General features: G+C 40.8%; 2 protein-coding genes across 2 annotated transcripts; both read left to right on the top strand.

Annotated features, from left to right (window-relative positions):
* Positions 1 to 1,988: 1,988 nt before the first annotated feature.
* On the top strand, positions 1,989 to 7,211 carry mvb12a (multivesicular body subunit 12A). Its single transcript, XM_041036908.1, has 10 exons — positions 1,989 to 2,118; positions 3,296 to 3,385; positions 4,416 to 4,499; positions 4,675 to 4,774; positions 4,934 to 5,063; positions 5,226 to 5,357; positions 5,614 to 5,720; positions 5,806 to 5,864; positions 6,001 to 6,066; positions 6,180 to 7,211. Exons 1-10 carry the CDS (start codon positions 1,999 to 2,001, stop codon positions 6,264 to 6,266), a joined length of 975 nt encoding a protein of 324 aa, XP_040892842.1. The 5' UTR covers positions 1,989 to 1,998; the 3' UTR covers positions 6,267 to 7,211.
* A 1,810-nt stretch (positions 7,212 to 9,021) lies between these two features.
* Positions 9,022 to 17,430, top strand: LOC121180860 (transcription factor AP-4-like). The gene is made up of 7 exons (XM_041036533.1): positions 9,022 to 9,395; positions 11,602 to 11,767; positions 12,020 to 12,118; positions 12,965 to 13,135; positions 14,137 to 14,283; positions 14,503 to 14,673; positions 14,793 to 17,430. The coding sequence occupies exons 1-7, from the start codon at positions 9,307 to 9,309 to the stop codon at positions 14,946 to 14,948; spliced, it is 999 nt and encodes a 332-aa protein (XP_040892467.1). The 5' UTR covers positions 9,022 to 9,306; the 3' UTR covers positions 14,949 to 17,430.
* Positions 17,431 to 18,245: the final 815 nt, after the last annotated feature.

Genomic DNA, 18,245 nt, shown 5'->3' with positions numbered 1-18,245 from the left:
ATTCGTTTTCTTTTTAACTCGGTTTTGCAAATGTCATATAAAAAATGCAGTTATGTTATTTGTGTCTTTCAGAGCTGAGACTTAGGAAGACAGGAGCTGTGATTAGTGTGCCACATACTTCTCCTGCAAGTGAGCAGCAATTAGTATACCCAAGTCAAGTCCAAGTCAAACTCATACTTTGGAAACATTTGCTAGAGTGATTCCACCTTTCCAAAAACAGTAACCCACACAGAAGTCAAACTGTTGTTCAGAAGTCTGAGTTTTGGGACTTTTATTTTGAAGTCGACGTTGATCAAATTCCGGTCTTGTTCTGGCTGTTTGTGGTTTCTTTGACGCAGCTCTCCATCAGTATGTCGGCGGGCTTCTGGGATTGCTGTAGTTTGATTTGAAACCGGGAAGAGGCCATCATTTCACCATGGAAACGCTGTTGTTGTTGTTGTGTCTCTGCTTTTAATCCAGGCAGTGTGATGATATGTGAACTTTTGTTTTAAAATAGTCTGCAAACAGATAATCAATTATGTTTTTACACAGTAGTATACAAACAGACTTCAGTCTGATGCTGATCAGTTTCTATTTTTTATGTAAAGTTTAAACAAATGACATTTGTTCAGATACTGGAGGCTAAAGCTTTTTATTGGGTTGCTTCTGAAAAGCCACACAACTTCACCACCGATTCATTCATTTGAGGCTAACTTTGGGTGGTTTCTGATGATAATGCCAGTATATTAATGTTATTGTTAAATATATTTAACCACAAATAATATCTACTTCTCCAATATTGCTTTCAAATCTAAATTTAAATTTAGCAAGCCATGCAGTCAGCCTGGCCACAGCGGTCTCTTGTGCCCTTACCACTTCCTTTATAGCTACCTCAGTAGGCACATGTACAAGTTGTGGGGAAGCCCTGTGTGTACTACTACTCACAGGCTGTTGCACGCATTCACAAAAAGCGGGCAGACGTTAGCACGTGCACAGATGCACTCACTTCCCCCCTCCTCTTAGTCTCAGCAGATTAAAGCTGGCTCATTCTCAATGATTGTCAAATCAACCAATAATGCTCTGAGCGAACACTGATTTCCTTCTTCATCAAAATGGAACAACCCACCTGCTCCAGCCCCCCTACAACCAGTCCCTGTGGTTTGCTCTGCGTGTTGCCATGTCAACAGGGACCTGAGCACCTCTGAATTCTCCAATCGAGTATCTTCTTCTCAATTACACATGTTCACACAACATTAAAGCTGATTCAGACGAGTGTTTGTGTCTGTTAGGAGTGTGTATTTTTTGTAGCTATCAAAGGGCCTTATTCCTAATGGCACAATGAACTCAAGTCTATACGAAACAAACCTGTGAATGCAGCTGCCTCTGTGTTGTGTGGAGAATCTAAGAAAGAAAGATGAACAGAGACTTCTTTTTCTGGGTATTTGACTATTTTTCACTGGGGTTTTCACATTGTTTGTGCTAATTATGCTCACAACACATGCTGCATTCATCCTGGGAAGAACAGGAAGAGACCATGACGCCAAAATAAAGTGTCCTTAGTTAAAGATACCCTCTCTGGAGCTGACCCAGCTGTGGGTGTCATAAGTTTCAGATGTTGATGAATACACATTTGTGCTCTAATGAGTATTAGTGAGTAGTTATGACAACAGTACAGTACATTTGGGAGTGATGTAAAATAAACTCATCATTGTAATGAAGGAATACACAGAGGAATCTGAGCTAAACTTATATAAGCAGTAGCCTTTATGTTTGTGAACAAGCTGAAACCAGTTAAATGTTGATCTCTTCCTTTCTTATTTGAGTAAATTAGGAAAACATATTATTGAGAAAGGCCAGAATATTTATAAGAGCACAAAAATATTTTTAATAGCGGCTGTGAAAATGGACAGCAGACTGTTGTCACACACCTGTGATGCTGCCCCCTCGCGTTCATATTTGAATTGGCATTTAATGACGTGTGACGTCTTGGCCCGTGGCCTGACGGGAGTTGGAGTCAGAATGGATTCAGTACTTCCTGCTTTGACGAGGAAGACCAAGAAATTTCGGCTTGTAACCAAAAAGTTGTTTGCCTGCCAAACTACAACATCTCGAAGAGACCGAAGTGAACACAGACACAAAGTAAGTGTGTGTTTTTATCATTCTTATTCGTTGAGTCACGAAACAAAAGGAACTGAGCTAATTTTGGACAAGAAACAGCGAAGTTTAGTCAGTGGAACAATCGCTGCTTTTGTAAGGTAAGCTCGGGCTGTCATTAAAGTACATGGGATGTGACTCCAAACCAGTCTTCATTAATAATTCACTCTTTTTTCTTTTAAATGAATAACTAAACAACTTCGGGGAAATTAAAAGTGTGTGAAGGCATAAGTCAAAGTTTCTTGTAAAGCAGTTAAACTGTCAAAATTCAGATAGGGTGGATTTACCACCTGCATCTGGTCGGTACTGATTTTCCACCCTGAAACCAAAATAGAGTTCACACAGTAACAATAAGTGTCACATGAGTAAGTACAGGTGATACACACATTCCTCAAACATCTGTCCTCACTTCACATTTCACACTAAATAGGTGTAATTCATTAGTGCCTGGCACATATATATATATATATATTTATATTTATATTTATATTTATATTTATATTTATATGTGTGTGTGTTTTATCTTTTGAAAAAGGTCACCGGTAGAAATCTCTTTGTTGTATAGGAGTCTCAAAGCAAAAACATTAAGAATTTCTGCTGCTGTATTGATGGTTTGTACTTTGAAATATACAATGAAACAATATAGATTTGTCTCTTATCAAATCAATAGGAAGGACTATTTGGGATTTTTTAAAATAAGATTTTTACATCTGTGTAATATAGTGCTTTGATTTGTAACGTGTATTCTGGATGTGCCAAAAACTCGGCACTACTGGCCATGATCGAAAATTACATATATCTTTAAGGAGGAGCTTTCTACCATATTGGGGATGCTTAACAAAAGAAATTTAAACTATATAAACATCTCATAAAATGGGGAACTGCAGATAGTTTCAGGGTAAACTGCCACTTCCTTACTGAACCAACCAGTTGCAGATGAATTCTTGCGCTGAATAGTTCTCTCTGTCCTTGAATGTGTCACGATAAAGCGACTGTTTAGGCTGAATTGGATCTTTTTGCCCGAGACAATGTAGCCTTGGCATAACATGAATTCTCAGACTGAATCGTAACCTATTTACCTCTGAGAGTTCCCACTTTTTGTCACATGGCCACAACAACTTGGTTCTCATGGAGCCATTAAACTCCTACATTTCTTCCACAGATGTCCTTGATGGAGCATGGAGCAGTCCGGCCGATCACAGCTGTGGCGTGGACCTCCAACTCCAGCACCTGCCCCAAAGACTTCACCATGGTAGGAACAGAGATGTAGACTGAAGGTTTATACAGCTGTACATACACACACAGTTCACTGGTTCAACTTGATTGACCATGTTAAACCGTTTAGCTTCCAGAGTTAATAGGAAGAGCTGTGCGAGAATTACAATAAATCTTCCCTTCTGGGCTCTAATAACTGACATACCGGAAAAACCCACTCCCCACTCTCTTCTGTGCCATCCTCCAGAGCCAAAACCATTCTTTGCCTAAACTCACACATAACCAGAGGAGCTACAGCAGAGATGGAATGAGCTGTGTCCTTAGCCTCAGCAAGTATGGGAGCAGCTGTGTTTGTAGATTGGCTTCATTGCATTGTACGACAATTAACAGATTCTGTCTGAAGGCTAAGGGAAAGAATGATGCAGGGGCTTCGTCTTCTTTTAACTTTCTTTAAACTGTGTTTTGCAAACAGAGAAAAAGTCTGACATTTGCATTTTAAGATTCAAATGAAGGGACGATGAGATTATATTATGCAACCTCACTGTGGAAGCGAAAGTGGAAACACACACTTGAGTGAAACACTAATGGACGGGATCCAGATTTGATCAACTTTTCTATCTTAGCCTGTTGAATTATAGACAGAGGTCAGTTACAATACACAGTATGTCAGCAATGTAAAATACTAAGAAAATGGGGCCGTCTGTGATATCAGAGTTCAATCAAATGTTGTTGGAAACTTCAAGTAGGATGGTTTGAGTGTTTTGATGACCTGCAAAACTGACCTTTAGAAATAGATTGGTTGTTTAAAAGCAGCGTCAACTGGCTGTAAACTACTTTTTCTAAATATCCGGACAGAAAAAAAAGGATGTGCAGAATTAAATGAACTCGAATAAATAAATGTCACTTGTTTACGTTTCCCTTCACTCAGAAGTCACAACCACTTTTAAACCACCACTGACATCAACCGCTCTCTTCATGCCTCAGCTTCCCCTGTCGCTAGCCTACTTTTAATTTAATGAGACACGTGTTTGATGTCGGATGTGGTATGTCTAACCGCCCTCCTGCAGATCAGCATCACAGAGGACGGAGCAGCGGCGAACTTTACACGCAGCTTTGGAATGAAGTCCGGATATTACCTCTGTTACAGCAAGGTAACAGTCATCGGATTAGGAGGAGACTTGCATACTTTTAATAACTACAATACTTGTGTCTTTGTAGTACCACAACACATCATGTATGTTTTTTTTTTTTTTACCAGCCCTTTGTTCTCTGCACTTGTCCCTCCTGTCTTCCTTACATGGACTGTATCTGTCTCTCTCTTTATAGGACTTGACAGGTGGTATGGTAGTGTCAGACATTCAGCTTATTTCAGACAAGGACCCTATTCCTCATGGTCTCTGCTATATAGCAGAGCATCTTGAACCAAGTAAGTACACACACACACACACACACAGATGTACACACACATTCCTAATATTTGATGCACATTTTAGGAATGTGCGCTTTCTTTGCTCCTTGCCCATTTATTTTGCACCGTGATGGACGCTTTCTTTCTTTGGGTGTGTGTGTTTGTGTGTGTGTCCAGAGGCCTCCGTTTCAAAGAAGAAACGGGTGTGTGTACGTGTCGTCCCAGTCGGCAGTGTGGACACAGCTGTGTTGGATATCAAACTGACAGCCAAAAGCAAAATGATGTTGCAGCACTACACATATGTGGGGTTGGTATTGTTCACACATACATACATTTGACTTGCACCTGTTTTATCCAGGCATTTCTTAAACCCCATAGGGAGTTATTTAAAGAGTGTTTCTTTTCAACTGTGCAGTCAGTACTTAATCATACAGTCATTCATATGTCGTTAAATTCGCCTGTGCTCCAGAGACATCAGTGGCTACGTGTTGTGGTGCAGAAAGGGATATTTTTCCAGCCCCGTACCACAAGCCAAACCCCGCAGTGTGAGCTTGGATCTCCGAAGACTCTCACTAGAGCAACCGACGCCCCTCAGACCCAGGTATATTACTTTTTTAATGTCTAATATAGAGAAGTCCTACAAAACATTTTCATAATCCACAAAATTAGTACTTTCCCTTATTTACTGGTGGATATTTTACTGCTCTGTTTGTTTACAGGTGTTTAAAACATCATCATCTTTCTATAAAAACACAGGTCAAAATGAGAGAGGATGCAGTTTTCTACTCCACCAACACAGTTTATATCTTGAAGGTGTTTTATCCTAGTCAATAATTTATTTCAATTTGTTTCTATAGCAACCCGCCTCCTCCACTGCCACACAAACTGAGTCAGAGACGCTACAGCCTCAGTAATAAGGACAACTTGGACAAACCTGCCGACAGCAGTATCCAGGGGATTACAGGTGCTCCAAGTCTGTCCTCATACACAAGAACACTATTACTGATGTATCACCTCACTCACCTGTAACCTACCTTCACTCTCTGCAGCTCTAGACGGAGTTCCCTTTAGTCTGCACCCAAAATTTGACGTCCAGGCAAATGGGACGGTACGTTTGCCATTTTCAACAGTGCCACAATGATGGATTCCACCTTTTCCCTCACTTTATCTCCATTCTGTCCTTTTTCACCTCAAATATAAACATGTACTGACTTTTCTTTCTCTTTGTCGTATCTCTCTCGTAGGCTCCTCAGCTGAACTCTCAATTAAACAACATTCGTATAAAGTCTCTCCAAGACATTGAAAATGAGGTTCGTCTCAGATCTGACCCTTGATTTCAGCCATATTATTCTAACTTAAAAAGTGGATACATAAACTTTTCCTAACAAAGAATATACTCACTTTGTTTTATTTTATTTTTCAGTATAAGTACACTTTTGCTGTGGAGGAATCTGCTGCCAAGAGGACCAGACCATCACTGCCCACAGGAGGCACCTCATCAGCCCAGTGATCTTCGTGCTTAAGACAAAGCAACAATCTCAGATTTTTGTGTTTTGCTGTGTCCAACAAGGTTTTTGAGGATGGCATCTCAGATCATGGTACTGATGAAGGATATTTAGGGTTATAATATGAAGTTTCAGGCGTAAAGAATTTATCATAATGAAGTTAAGTGAAAGGCCATCTAAGGGCACTACTACTCTACATGAAACGGACAATCTTTTAGACGGTTTGGGTGTTTGGATGTCAACCCATGCTTTTCTCTCAAAGTTCCTTTTCATTTGTCTGTCCCAGAATTACCGTCATCAGACATTCCAAGTTGCTGCTTTCCAAAGGAAAGGCCTGTTTGAATGAGATCATACATGTATTTATATTGTCATGTCTTTTAGACTGTTCACTTGTTGTAGGAGTGCAGCCTTTAAAGATGCTTTACAGGGTTAAAGATGTAATGGATCTATGAACCTCTAGAGTATCTACCGTTTGGGGCAACTCGTCTGCAGCATTAAGCCCATCAAACTTAATTTCAAGTAATTGTATGCTATGTATAGTTTTTAACAATTTCTCAAGTTGGGCCGTAATGTTCAGTTAGTGGTTTCTTTGCAGGTAAACTTTGCTGCAGACGATGTTTAGCTGTACTCAGTAGATACACTAACATATCTATGTGTAGGATATAGTGCATTTCTTGTATGAAAAGTGGCCTGCTATCACTTTTGTATCATTCCAAAAAATAATATATCCTATTTTAAGGTGAAAGGAGGAAGGTTAAATATTTTTGCTCTTTGTGTTAATCATACTAAAACAAGATGTGTGGGGAAAAGTTTTTTTTAACTGTTTGGAGGTGTAAGGGCCAAATATTTATCTATTTCATTGTACAATATTATTTTTTGTTGTTTTTATGGCTGTGTAGCAAACTCCTAACTTTATTGCATGGAAAAAAATAAAAACCCTACAAAAACTACATCAGGTGTGTTGGTTTTACATTTTCAGTTTGTTCGTCTGTCCGTCCATCACATTCTCATGAGCGCGATGTCTCAGGAACGCCTTTAGGGAATATCTTCAAGGGGGGCCCCAGGGGGGCCCGTGTGACAGAGCTACTGGGCCTCTATTAACTCCTGTTCTTCGCACACTGAGCAGCATGGTCGTATTCATTTCACACACAGCTTATTATACAGCTATTTACAAGAACTTTACTCCCACAATTCTAAATCATGTTTATAGCTCTTTACCATTTGGACAGTAATATCTGTCCGTGTAAACGCAGCATCTGGCTTTTCTACTTAATGTTAGCTGGAAATCAGAGTTATGGTGCATTACTGCCACCTGCTGCACTGTGCTGGACTGTTTGTACCGAATACATTATATTGCCTTTTGTGTCATTGTGTCTTTGCATAGCTAACTGTTACCCAACCAATTTTATTTTTCAGTTTATAACTTTTATGATCAAGGAACAAAATGGCCACAGAAAGCTGCATCTTCTCTTAGTACTGTATATGTAAGGCTGCAGTTAAAGATCATTTTCATTATCTATTTATCTATTGATTGTTTTCAGTTGGCAGAGGCATGTTTCATTGCTGTTACAGTTAATAATTAATTGTGCTTTGTTTATATTTATATTATATTTAAATATTTTGTATAACAACTTACCAAATTCCAAATAACAAATACATTAGAAAATGAACTGACAGAAGGGGTCATTTCAAATATAACCAGAATTTATTGGACCCAGGGCTGGATTAATCCACTGGGGACCCTGTGGCAAGCATGTGGGCTTCTACTGATGTGACTTTAAGATGAAGTAATAATACAGGTGTTGCCTTTAGGCCGCTATCATTTCAGTTTTTAATATGATTTATGGATTACCTAACATGCCTACTAGGTACTGGCCCATGGGCCCAAGGGCCTCTGTGCTTTACCTGCCAAATGTTACAGAAAGAAACACAAAATAACCCCAAAGACACGCAAAATGACCACAAGGAGAAACAAACTGACCACAATGAGATGCAAAACAACAACCAGATGCAAAACAACTGCAGAGATGCGAAATGGCTGAAAGAAAAGGCATGGGGGCTTTTGCGTGTCTGTGCCTGGAGGCCCATTGTCTCATAACCCATCTATGGTTTTAAGTGATTCATAGCATATTAACAAACAAATTAATTAATTAATTGAACAATGTAACTAATAGTGACATAAGGAAGGAAATTGTTGGGGCCAGTTTCCCACTTTGCCAGCTGGTAAACTCGCCTTGATGAGAGCAGATAGAGATAAACACACCTAATGAAAAACCAAACAACCTAATGCGATACTTCATTAATATTGCATTAAAGGTGATTAGAATTTAAAGCCTATGATGAGAACATCACCATAGGCTAATTTAAGTGAACTGTTCAAATGACTAACTAGAGCAAACTGTAGTATTTCAGCATTAGTGTGACATAATAGTGACATAACTAACTCATCTCATGTGTTCATCCTGCCTTCTTCCTGTCGCTGATAGTTACATGAATATATAGCCATTAGTGTGTCTGTTCCCTGTGTGCTTTCATGTGCTCAGTGAGGACTTGATTTGCTCCGTCGCAGTTACACACTGAGTCTTACGGGTTTGTTTGTTCTGCTTTCCGGAAAACGGTCTCTGATTCCAACCAGCTGTTTCCCGCCTCACACAGATCAGCTGCGCGCACACACACACACACACACACACACACACACACACACACACACAGAGTAGTAGGCGGAGGTAGCAGACACACACACACAGACTCAGACACGTAGTAGGCGGAGGCAAGAGGCCACACACACACATTGGAGGGAACCCCATCAGCTGTGGGAAGCAACACAGCTTTAACTTACTTTTATTTTTCTAACTCCGCGCTTCAGATTCACACATTTTTGGAGCAGTGTTTTTGATATGTGCCTCTGAGGAGAACAGCGAGAGCTCTGCGGTAAATTAAAAAAAAAAAAAGAGAGAAACGAACATCCTTATATTTTAAGAAGGGGAACAGAGGGGGGAGAGAGAAAAACAGAAAACACGGACTACAGAAGGTGGCTCTGAAAGCATGGAATATTTCATGATGCCGACAGAGAAGATACCGTCCTTACAGCAGTTCAAGAAGACGGAGAAGGATGTTATTGGAGGTCTCTGCAGGTGTGTGACCAGCTATTTGTGTTGATACCAAACTGCTTGTCCAAATCATCTTTCATGTGACTGTAGCGCGTGTGTATGTGTGTGTGAGACGCAGTCTGACTTCAGCTAGCATGTCTAGCCGTTAGCTTCGCCGCGATACCTTGGCAGCAGGAGCGTGGTTGTAAGAAATTAGCAGCTTGTTGTGCCAGCTGCTGCTGTCCGTGGTGAGGATATAGACGACCGTTTCACCCCTGCTACAGCATTTGCCGGCCGAATGACATGTAATGGCCATCAAAACTCGTCTGCAGCCTTTCGGCTCAGAAATATGTAAATCGGCGACATGAAATCGATACATTTGCGTCCACTTGAACACCAACCACGTGGTAGTTAACGTGTTGCCCGCCGCCTCGCTGCTATACACAGAACCACATGTTTGTAACGACATACTTTAATACGCCATACGCTATTTTCAATCACTAACTTGTGTGGACAGTTTGTTTTAGATGTATTAAATAAGAAGGTGGGAAATTTGGGGTTTCGGCTGCTGTTTATGTGTGGTTAAGTAATGCTCCGCGCAGCAGCCATGGCTGTGTCGTGTGCTAAAATTAGCTTAGCTTGGCTAACTCATTAGCTTCCACTGCGCACTCGTCTTCTGACCGCGCTGCGTGTGCGCCGTCTCATCTTTACACACATGTTCTCGCTTGTTTTATTGAAACACATCGTCTTCTGGCTGTAACGGCAGGCACAGGGGTGTATATGTTAGTAACGGGTTAATGACTCAGTGCTAGCTCGGTGCTAGAGGTGGAAAGCATTGTTCTCCATGATGCCAGGGGGCCTGCTGCTGTAGCGGAGTCACATTTCGCTACTGCTGCCGTCCAGACGCGCCCTCCGCCGGCCATGTTGTAGGTCCGCAGCTCCTGGCAGCTACAGCTGACTGACAACAGCTGATTTCATCCCTTGATTTAAAAAAAAAAAAAAGAATAAGACATGCTTCATCTGTGTGGTTGTTTTTCGTGTACGGTTTCTATTATCTGTGTTTGATGGATATGCATTTGCAGTATGTACTATATACATATATATTTATTATGTATATGTATGTATGTATATGTATGTATATGTATGTATATATATATGTACCAAACATTAGATAACAATATAGTAGTAACAAGGACTTGCTTTGTTTGATGACGATGGACCAAAGTAGATCTTTTTACTAAACTTAAACGGATTATCTTTTGTTTCAGTACATTGGTAACAAATGATTTGTACATTAAAGATTAAGATATTTATTTAAAGGCCAAAGCTTTCATAGTAAGATAAGAATCGAAGCATGAAATTAAGCAATTTAAGAGCCTAGAGCTTTTTTTAAAAAGTGGGTGTGGATGTGTTTTCATGCTCTTTGACTTATGTTTTGTTTGCTTTTGTAGCTTCTAATTAAGCTGATGTGACTTCCTCGTGTCAAATTGAATCAGACTATTTAAAGTTGGCTCTGGACATTAGAGTATGACTGCACACACCACACACTCATCTTTTGTAAAAAAAAAAAAAAAAGGGCTATTTAGAGCCTTGTGAACTGTGTCCTCTGTCAGACCTCTCTCATTTTTGTAAACATCCCAGAACTGGTTCTTCAGGTTTGTTTTCTTCTTGGCGTCATGGCCATTTTTTTTGCCTTAATGGTTCACCTATTTCTCCCCCTAAGTAAATATGACAGGGATGGTTTTGTCACCGTACATCCAACCTCGTGGGGTGGAGGTGTGTGAGGGGGCACTGAGTTCGATCACACTCAAAGACCTCCAGGCAGCTCGACTGAGGAATGTAGAGAGGTCAGGACTAGGGCCTGGTAAAGTTCCAGGTTAAAGGTTTAAAGTGATTGCAGCTAATTGCAGATTTTATGGTGTCAGTTTTATTTATTTAGCCCAGAATTGCGGATTTGTGTGTTGTCAGACTGTAATAATTTTTTAATCAGTTACGAAATTGATATAAAATCAATTGCCAACTATTTTGAAAATTGATTATTTGTTCAATGTGTTTTCACATGAAAAAAAAAAAACAAACAAGCATTTGATAGTTCCAGGTTCTCAAATGTGAGAATTTGCTGCTTTTCTTGGTATCTCAATATTAGCAAACTGTATGTTTCATCAGAGAGGAGCCTATACGGCCTCATTGGGCTCAAAGCTTTCGTGGACAGAATATCGATCTTCTTTCTCCTCTGACCTCTCCCCCACAGCCTGGCCAACATTCCCCTCAGTCCGGAGACGGCCCAGGACCAGGAGAGACGAATCCGCCGTGAGATCGCCAACAGCAATGAACGCCGGCGCATGCAGAGCATCAATGCCGGCTTCCAGTCCCTCAAAACACTCCTGCCCCACACAGACGGAGAGAAACTCAGCAAGGTGCAGCGAGCATTGCAAACACTGACACACAGAAAAGATCTCCCTTGTGATGGTGTAGATCATGACATGTGACAACAAAGCTTTAAATGTTTGAGTACAAATGTTGAGTGAATGGCAGAAAATGGAATTTTGCACACACTGGTCTTGATTTGCGTTTCCTTTCTGCTACAGCAGCAGCAGTTTTGTGAGAGTGTAAAGACTAAACGTCCGTGCACTAGTCTTGTACTCACCTTTTGGTTTCATCTCTGCCAGGCGGCCATCTTGCAACAGACAGCCGAGTACATCTTCACCTTGGAGCAGGAAAAGACGCAGCTCCTGACACAAAACAACCAGCTCAAACGCTTCATCCAGGTAATAGCCTGTGTCACTGTTTTTTCACCTTATTTGTGTCTCCATGTGGATAACACCAGGTTGTGTAAATGACAATGTGGGTTGCTTGAGCCCATTTTATACAAATCACATATGCCTTACATTACCACTAACAACTTGTCCACTATGACAAACTGTATAGTTTCCTGTCTTTCAGGCCACCACACGTTTTCCCTTGTTTATGTGCAGAGTAAAACTGTTATCCTGTGGAGACTTGAAACATTATTACACTGAACTTCATGTTGTCTTCAGTTGCACTATCCCTGAAAAGAAAAACTCATTTACAGTCTAATGGGAAAACAAAACAAAACATTTTTCTGTCTGGCTCAAGCACGTCTCAACCACTTGACCAGTTGAGTGTGTGGCGCGGTGATACTTGAATGTAGACGCAGGTGGGAGGTTTGATGCTGAATCTCTTATTGACTAATGATCAAATAGCATCAAGTAATAGAGCTCTAGATTCTGTGGTAACACTTCTTGTTTAGGTTGAGTTCTTTTAAGGTAGAAACAGACAGAAATCAGGTATTCAACATGTTCAGGTTACGTTCATGTTTGGACAGCTTGTGAAGTAGACAGTGACAGTACAGTGCTTTTTCAGTCTGTATGCAGCCATGAAACGCTATGTGAAAAATGTGTGTTTACCAGTCTCCTTTGTTTACCATGTTGTTGGTTCACCTGGTGTCTTATTTTCTTACCACACCAGCCCATTTGTTGACCTCAAGTACAAGCAGCATGTGTTGTTTTTAAATGGAGAAGAGGCTCCTACTCTGCTGGTGGGAGTCCTAAGTTTATGCAACTTAACTTTACGTGGCCACCATGTCTCTTCAGGAGTTCAGCGGTTCATCACCAAAGAGGAGGCGAGCAGAGGAGAAGGATGAAGGGATCGGGTCTCCAGACACGTTGGAGGAGGAGAAGGTCGAGGAGCTGAGGAGGGAGATGTTAGAGCTGCGGCAGCAACTGGACAAGGAGCGCTCAGCTCGCATGCAGCTGGAGGAGCAGGTGAGAGAAAAGGAGGAGCCAGAGTGGTACAGGTTCCTTGTTGACTCATGTCCTGTTCCTGCATCTTCACTCAGTTTTAAAGCTCTGAAATGGTTCTTAACATTTATTGCAGTAGCGTAGGAGGCAGATTTAACAATGACTTTCATTTCTCTCAGTCTGGTCTGTGCGTTTGATTCGTGGCGCTTTGTTTCTGTATTTTTGTAAACTGAAACTTGAGGGCCACTCAGATGAGCATAATGATCTACGATGGTCATAATTTATTATTTTACTACTCACCACCATTATTGCTTCTGTTCCATTCTTCATTTTTGAATTTCAAAACAGATAATAACTCCAAGTGGATGTAAAACAGAGATAAATTTAACACATCTCCAGGCAACAAAATGATCTAGAGGACACAGTGGATGTTAGATACCAAAATACACAAACCAGTTCTTCAAGTTTACCAACCATTTCAACGTCTCATCAGAATGTGGGTTGTCCGCATGATCGGTGGTCCACTTGAACAAGGTGGATACTGGTGGTGGTGCTGACAGATTTACCAGCACACCAACCAGTTCCTGACGTGCTCACCTCCTGGATCTCCCTGAACAGCAGGTTTAGACAGAGGTGACCAATCAGTAGGTGAGGACAAACAGAGACTTGAAGGAAGTGAAGGAGGAATGTAAACAGAAGGGACTATGCAGAGGTGATACATTTCCAAAGAGTTTAAAATTGGTCCATTGTGTGTGTTAACAAGTGGAAGATAACCCCACTGACATCATCAGGGTTATATTTGAGACCTTACAAAGCACAAGTCACAGCCACAGAGGGCAACAGACAACTGTCATCTCAGGCTGAATAGTACTCCTCATGATGAGTAAACTGATCTCGACGTGTAACAGGAAACATTCTTGTGATGCTCACTGATTTAGAGGCGTCAGATATGTGTGAGTTTGTCTTAAATTGTTGCTGAAGTGGGGCTTAATGCAATAAACACATACCTGTGTGTTTGTGTGCAGGTGCGCTCTCTGGACACCCAGCTGCACCCCGAGCGTCTGAAGGTGATCACCCAGCAGGTGGAGGAGGAGCAGGCACTCATCCAGAGCCAGACGCTGTTACGGCTGCAGCAGATCCACGCTGCAGAGAGACAAACACAGAGTCCGCAGGTTAGAACCGCAAACGCACACACAGAAAAGACGATAGGCATCAATTCCCAAACCTCAACAGGCTGCAGTTTGCTCAAACAGCTTCTGTAGTGATGTTCATGCTAATTACTCTGCAGTGATATGTTATGTTATGATATATACGTCATGTAATATGTAAATACAGATAACCTCGTGTAATGAAAATCATATTTTCTTTTTCATATTTTGTCTGCCCTCCAGGTGCTGGCTCCTCCCACTCCCCCTGCCCCAACCCACCACCCCACGGTCATCGTCCCAGCTCCGACACTAACCCAGCACTCCCACCATCACGTCACCGTGGTGACCATGAGCCCATCTGTCCACACCAGCACTGTGTCCACGTCCAGACAGAACCTGGACACCATTGTGCAGGTACGCGTTTGTCATGCTTTATGTAGAAACTTTATTTATTCATGTGTTTTTTTTTTTCCCCTTTGATAAAGTTGTGAAAATATTTGTGTTTTTCATCCTCCTCCTCCTCCTCCTCTCAGGCCATCCAGCACATCGAGCGCACCCAGGAGAGGAGAGCCAGCGTCGAGGAGGAGCAGAGACGAGCGGTCATCGTTAGCCCCGCCCAGGTTTCCATGGACACCGCCTGCTCAGACACAGACACCGACACAGAGGGAGAGGACTGCTCAATGAACTGATTCCACCCCACCAACGAACACACACACACACAAACACAAACACAAACACTTAAAATACCTGCTCACTGTAAGATTCCCTCCAGAAGCTTGACTACTTTTTAAAAAGAAAATCTGTCTTTGGCATTATCCAAACTAAATCCAGTGGTTAAGCTCAGTGTCAGTCTTGTACTGTAAAATCTCTGAAGATTGAAAACATAGGATGGTCAGCGTGCAGAGGAGGCCCTGTGGGATTTGTAGAGGCTGTTTTTCGATGTCTGAGCCGGTCTGTCGCTACTTGAAAACTTAGTGGTCTCCTCATGTTAAAAAAAAAACAAAAAAAACAAAAAAAAAAGCTATCAGCACCTGTCCGTCCTTCATGTGTGTTTATGTGTGCTACATACAGTCACAGTATCAATTACCCGTTGTCACTGGCACACTGACAGTATTATTTGTGCTACAAATTGATGGATTTAGTAAAATGGAGAGTTGAATGTAACAACACAATAATCACAGAACTCTTGATTCTGAAAAGGGACATAGAGTTGCAGTTATTTCTTCCCCAATCTTAATTTTAATTTTCCTCAATTTCCCAGTTCCTTTATTCTAGTGCCAGTGGCCATGAAACCCCACTTACCTACAACTGAGGGCATTTCTATATTTAAAAATTTGGGAAAAATACACACTTAATTGGAAAAATAATTTGAGGATACGTGTCAAAGAAATTCTGTCTGATTTTTCTTGCCAAAAAGTTTGTCTTTTTAATATCTAAATAAGCCCTTAAAAATAAGCTGAACAATTTACATTGATCATCTTTTGGTTTTAATGTTGTTCATGTTTTCGTTAACGTTTGTTTATTTTTTTCTGTCAGGGTTACTGAATGTTGAAGGTGAACATTTTGTTATATTGAGATTAACGACTTAAAATTGGAGGTTTGTCAGGTTTTCACAGGGAACCGGAGGCCCTCAGATGAAATCATGTCAGTCTGTTTCAGTTTTGCGCCAACCAAACTCAACCCGTTCCTTTGTTATCTGGAGGTTATAGTAGTTGTTGTACTCCTGACTTAAAAAAAAGAAAAAGAAAGAAGAAGAACCAAATGTTGGTTAATTTCTTGGAAATATTTACCAGTATTTTCTCTTACTTCCTGCTGTTAATTTTCAATCAAACTCAGTCACTTTCACCGTATCAGACAGAAAGTTTGGCTGATGTGAAAATCTGAAAACAGATTTAGGTGATTTCACGTGCTAACAAAACATGAGGGCTTCCAGTGTTCCTCCAAAGACTTCAGTCTTATCTTCTGGTCTTGGTTTGTTGATTTCAGTGACTATGCACTAGAGTTTTTTGCTATTTATGCAATCCCATCTTCAGTTCATTTGTTGGTGTCATTTATACATGAGGTGAAGTTATCTATGCACCGTTGGTAGGTGTGTACATTACACCTACAGTATATGTATGAAACTTGACATGCTTGTATCAAAGAATGTAGTAGTCTCTACTCGCAAGGTGCTCTTTGTCAACCTGGTGCTCTGCTGACGAGCAGTGAGCTGAGGCCAAAACCCTTCACGTAACTTTATCACGTTTCCTGAAAATTTATTTTTTTTTGGGGGGGAGGTGGAATGATATTTGTCATTTCCACATTTCAGATTTGCTCAAGAGAGAAGGGGAGCAGGAAGGAGTTGTGTCTGAAAACAAATGGTGACACGTTTTGTGTTGGTCACAGGAAAAAGTAACTTCGGGAACACGGCATCATTTTTCGAAAAGAAAATCGTAAGAGAATTCAGCAGCTTTAGTTGGAAAACTAAGAACGTGAGTGCTTTCTAGTGCTGTTTTAAAAAAGTGTTAAAGCAGTGTTCAGCATGGCTGGTGTTTGAACGAAAAGACCGTACTGAATTGCAGATGTTCCCCACCCAGTCCCCGTCTCTCTACAACATACACCAAATCTGTGCACCTCATGTTACGTTGCTTGTATTTCTCTCTGGAATTTGACTGGAAATCCCTGCTTCGAGCCTCTCTCCTGTCATTCTCGATTTGATACGCCGACTTGATGCTGTAAACATTCCTTTTTATTTGGATTTTGTATCTGTCTTTTGATCTCTTACATGTTCTGTTGCCAATTGAATGCATGTTACTAATTGCTGTTTTCTCTTGTCTAAAGCGGGCTTTTGTTTTGACATTTTGTTTAATTTCTCTTTTTTTTGGTTCTTTCTTTTTATGATCACATGACTAATGCGTTCAGTGTGAAGCTGTCTTGTGTGAGATGTGTGGACACTATTCACTCACTGACTTCAGTTTTATATCTGGTTAGATTAGTGTTTTTCATGCCAAACAAGGGGGTGGGTGGGTGGGTGGGCGGGCGGTTGGGGGTTACTCATATTTCTTTAGTGAAGCTTTGTGAAAGGGTTTGGTGTTCTGCTGACGGATGTTAAGCTGCAGCCTGAGTTTAGGTGACGTTTGTTATTGGTCAGAAAAAAAAAAAAACACTTTGCCCCCAAATGTTTCTGTACATTGTGTTGCAGCACTGCTGTCTTTTGGTGGAATTTAGACATATTTGATACGAAGCACTTGCTGTTCTGTACTGCCTGAATCAATGATGAGGAAGATTTTTTTCCCCGCCATTTATTTTTTGTAAGCTCTTTGCTGTGACGCAATTTAACACCTGTTTATTGTGTTCTGCTTTTCTGTCTTTTCGTTTGTCTTTCTTGTCCCATTTTCCTTTTTTTTTTCTTTTGGTGACAAGCATTTTTTATATTTTTGTGTGATTTTTGTTTTGTTTTTTTTTCCATCAGTCCAGGTCGATGAGAAGCTGTTATATTTTGTTTATAAAAAAAAAACTTGTGTAAACAGGCCTTTGTAAAGAAGAAAAAAAATAAAATTTGTACCTTTTTTATTACCCCCCTCCTGTTTGCGGGATACTTCAGTTAAACTTTGACCCTTTCTGTCCACCAGGTGGTGACATCGAGCAACTTCTCATTTAGCTGCGGCAGAGAGTTCACGAATCTGAGAAACACCGGTGGCACACAGGCCTCGTTTTAATCTTCTTTATAGGAATACAGTTATTAGAGATCTTCATCTATGAGAAGTGTGTATATTATACATTGATATTTCAGCTTGATGTGAACATTGGTGGAGACAGTAATGGTACTGTTAAAGGTAAAAGTTGCACAGATCAACGAAACCTACAGCTTTTGCATACTCGGATTATTATTATTTTACAATTGGTGTTAAAAATCGACAACAGCGAACTGATCTCTCCCTTTTCCTTTCTGCTCTCAATGTTCCCTATCAGGCCGGGCAGCTGTTCTGACACACAATGGCTGATAT

The sequence above is a fragment of the Toxotes jaculatrix genome, chromosome 4, assembly GCF_017976425.1.
Source record: "Toxotes jaculatrix isolate fToxJac2 chromosome 4, fToxJac2.pri, whole genome shotgun sequence".
In the NCBI taxonomy this organism is placed as follows: Eukaryota; Metazoa; Chordata; class Actinopteri; family Toxotidae; genus Toxotes; species Toxotes jaculatrix.
Note: the sequence above shows the minus strand (reverse complement) of the source record. Positions and strands in the feature narration are given on the sequence as shown.

Bases quoted from the DNA above. Each gene is read 5' to 3' on its own strand.
- mvb12a (XM_041036908.1), top strand. From the start codon at position 1,999: ATGGATTCAGTACTTCCTGCTTTGACGAGGAAGACCAAGAAATTTCGG. The intron at 2,119-3,295 runs GTAAGTGTGTGT...TTTCTTCCACAG, and splicing joins GAAGTGAACACAGACACAAA to ATGTCCTTGATGGAGCATGG. The intron at 5,358-5,613 runs GTATATTACTTT...TTGTTTCTATAG, and splicing joins CCGACGCCCCTCAGACCCAG to CAACCCGCCTCCTCCACTGC.
- LOC121180860 (XM_041036533.1), top strand. From the start codon at position 9,307: ATGGAATATTTCATGATGCCGACAGAGAAGATACCGTCCTTACAGCAG. The intron at 14,284-14,502 runs GTTAGAACCGCA...TCTGCCCTCCAG, and splicing joins GACAAACACAGAGTCCGCAG to GTGCTGGCTCCTCCCACTCC. The intron at 14,674-14,792 runs GTACGCGTTTGT...TCCTCCTCTCAG, and splicing joins ACCTGGACACCATTGTGCAG to GCCATCCAGCACATCGAGCG.